Genomic DNA, 3,061 nt, shown 5'->3' with positions numbered 1-3,061 from the left:
TTGACGAAGATGTGTATTCCTCCTTAATGTAGAGTGCCACACCCCCTTAATGTAGAGTTGCCAGTATTTTAAAATACTGAAAAAAATATTTTGCTGGCTTCTACACTCTGCCTCTTTTACAGAGCAGATTTAGGGATGGATATGAGTAGTCTTTATTTTGCTTTCTGTGTACGTTTAATCAGCAAAATTACTTCTTAGTACCAGGAGCTGTTCTCCCAGTGCTATAGAAGGTTTATCTGCTAGCATAACCAAAAACAAACTTCTGAACCCATTTTTTGACTCTGCTTTTTGAAGAAATATGGAACCTTCTTTCCTGGACTATACTAATAAATACAGTTGTCTTCAGCTCAGCTGTGGGAAACTTTTTGCTAGTGTGCACAGTGTAGTAGAAGACAGCAAAAAATCTTGCAGCTCTCGGAGTCCATCACTTGTTGACAGGTGCTGTGTAGTTGTGCTCATGTTATAATTTGAGTTGGTGTTCTTGATTTTAGGGGAGACACAAAAACAAGGAAGCAGTGTTTTGGTTTTCGTAACTTTTTCTTGCCAGTAGCTATGTCTAGGATATTTCTGTCTGTGGCACTTATGGCCCCTTGTATACCTGTAGAATGAACACTTCAGAATTCAGAAGCTAGTTTGTCTAAATAATTTGTGTTCTCCTGCTCTAGAGACTTTCAGTTTTGGACTGTGTGAAACCGTTGGGTATGGGCTTTGAAGCCTGTTGGAATCAATGGTTAAAATACCCGTTTCCTATAAGAACTGATGAAAGGCCCACTGACCTTACTACATGTTTTTAGGTCTGTGGAGCATATTTATCAACAGACTGGAGTGAGCGCAGGCGAGGAGGAAATAAGCTGAGTTTTTTCGGGACAGGAGAGTGCTTTGTGTTCAGGGTAAGTAATTACTGCTACTCAGTATTGAATGATAGTGACCAAACTTTAACAGCTATTTACTAGCACTATTTTGCACCTGGACTGGAATTGGTGGGTGAACAAGCTTCTGATCCAGTGCATGCACTTGTGGCCTTTGTCATTGAGGCCCATTTTGAAAGGCTGTGGGAGATTTCTTTTCAAGTTTGGGCTGAGACCCTGCCTCCCAAGTGCAAAATATTTTCTCGGGAGGCTAGGTGTAGGCATGTCATAAAAATCCGTGCCTCTTACTCTTTGTAGGTCATACCTTTTATTGAACTAATTGTATAGTAAGGAACCTGTACCTCCCAGCTTATATGGGTTGGTCCAATAAAAGATACCACTTGTAAATCCTTGCTTTGCATTTGTTATGGACCATCACAAATACATTGTCACCCCAATACTAACGCACAAATAGTAACATAATTCAAGAACCATCTCATACAGCCTAGTTTCCCTATTCAACCCTCTACAAAGCAAAATCCTATCTGGCACCATTCCTGTCAGTTACACTCAAGGATATTGTCCAACTCCCTTGCCATGACATGCTATTGGGGGTACTTGACAGGCTCAAAGACTGGTTTGTGTTCAGAGCTTTTAGAGCAGTGGACTTCCACCAAGTAACTCTTTTCTCTTCTCTTGCACAGTTGCAGCCAGAAGTGGAACGCTATGAGTGGGTGATAATCAAGCACCCAGAGCTGGCAATGGCTGGTTCTGAACGAGGGAGTCATTCCACACCGGCTTCCAATGCCACATCCTTCAGTTCTGTCCCCTCAGACCCATCAGATCGCCTTTCCCCCTTCCTAGCTGCTCGGCACTTCAACTTGCCTTCCAAAACAGCTTCTATGTTTATGGCTGGCAGTACCGAGTGTATCATCATAGGTAAGTCTCTATGGGATTTGTACAGACATTCTGACCTCTCCTTAATGTTCACAGTAGATGGTGGTTCAAGCTGTTTCTTGCTTTATTGTCACTCAGTATTACTGTAGCTATAATGAGAAAAGTGGCTGAAAAATCCTGGTCTTCCGAATTTCCATCCAAAAATTGCATTTTTGAACTGAACATTTTAGCAATGATTCATTGTTGTGAATTTAGCAAGGTTTTTGAGTGTACTTTGGCTTTCCTCCTGCCTTGTATCTGATTACTAATTTCCTGTTCTAGGATTATTAGTAATGAGGTGTTGGATCATGAGAGAAATTAGAATATAGCAACACACTTGCTGCTGCAGTGTTGCATCTGCAGTGTTACTAAGGATGATCGTAGCCCATAATAAAAGTAGTCATCTACCTAAACTCCAGTAAAATGTGTAGAAGGGACCTGCTAAGATAGCTTCTCATCCAGTGGCTCCCAGATTAAGATGCCAGCTTGTGATACCTAGTGTCTACTAATTCCTGTTCAGTAATGAACGTGCCAGCCCTGTGTGGGCTGGTCTTCTCCAGCACACAACCAGCTCACAATGCAAGCTCAGTTGGAGGCTAGAATGTGTACATACTTAAACTTAGAGATAATTGATGCTTACATCTTGGTCATCACAGAACTCTATTGTTAGGTGTAACAGTGACAGAGGAACAAGTCCTGTGTCTTCACGTGGGTACATAGGAATTCCTATCTCATTCAGTCACCAGCATGGAACAAGACTTGTCACTGCACTTAATTCCTCAAGTGATATATATATTGTCTAACATCCTTTCATGTACTGTTGCTCTCCAGACAGCATCTTTTCATTTAGTTTATGCCCTAAAAGTCTCTTACCTTTCTTCTCCTTCCCAACACCTCTCTTGATGAAGTTAAGTTTACTTTCAGGTCACTGAATTTCCTGTCCATCTAGGTTCTGTGGGCTATTCCAGCATTCAGATTAGCTGATACTGATTTAGGACTAATCTCATCAATGTGCAGTTTACTTTAGACTTTGTTTTACAACCATCTAGAAGATCATACTAGTGCCATTGCTATCATTTGTAGGACTCTACCCTCTCCCCCCCACCCTCCCACCTCCTTTCCCTCAACTCCTTTATTGCCCAGTATGTTCCCTGGGGGCTTTTTCTATCCCATATTCTTTCTCTTGTTATTGAAGTTGGTAGCTGCCTGGACCCTTCTTTAAAAACATCACAAAGGCAATCAAATGTTAAGACAAATCTTGGTTTTCTCAGCTCAGC

The 3,061-nt window shown here is 41.5% G+C and overlaps 1 protein-coding gene across 2 annotated transcripts in view; it reads left to right on the top strand.

Annotated features, from left to right (window-relative positions):
- TBC1D24 (TBC1 domain family member 24) overlaps positions 1-3,061 on the top strand; it is a 35,840-nt gene that overhangs the window by 23,438 nt on the left and 9,341 nt on the right. For both annotated transcript variants that reach the window (XM_019507650.1, XM_019507649.1), the window contains 2 exons: positions 795-890; positions 1,553-1,787. In XM_019507650.1, coding sequence (XP_019363195.1) covers positions 795-890; positions 1,553-1,787 — 331 coding nt within the window. The remainder of the gene's footprint in view (positions 1-794; positions 891-1,552; positions 1,788-3,061) is intronic.

This window comes from Gavialis gangeticus, unplaced genomic scaffold (genome assembly GCF_001723915.1).
Source record: "Gavialis gangeticus isolate Ggan-Ray unplaced genomic scaffold, GavGan_comp1, whole genome shotgun sequence".
In the NCBI taxonomy this organism is placed as follows: Eukaryota; Metazoa; Chordata; order Crocodylia; family Gavialidae; genus Gavialis; species Gavialis gangeticus.
The sequence above is the reverse complement of the archived record's forward strand: the minus strand, read 5'-3'. Positions and strand labels throughout refer to the sequence as shown.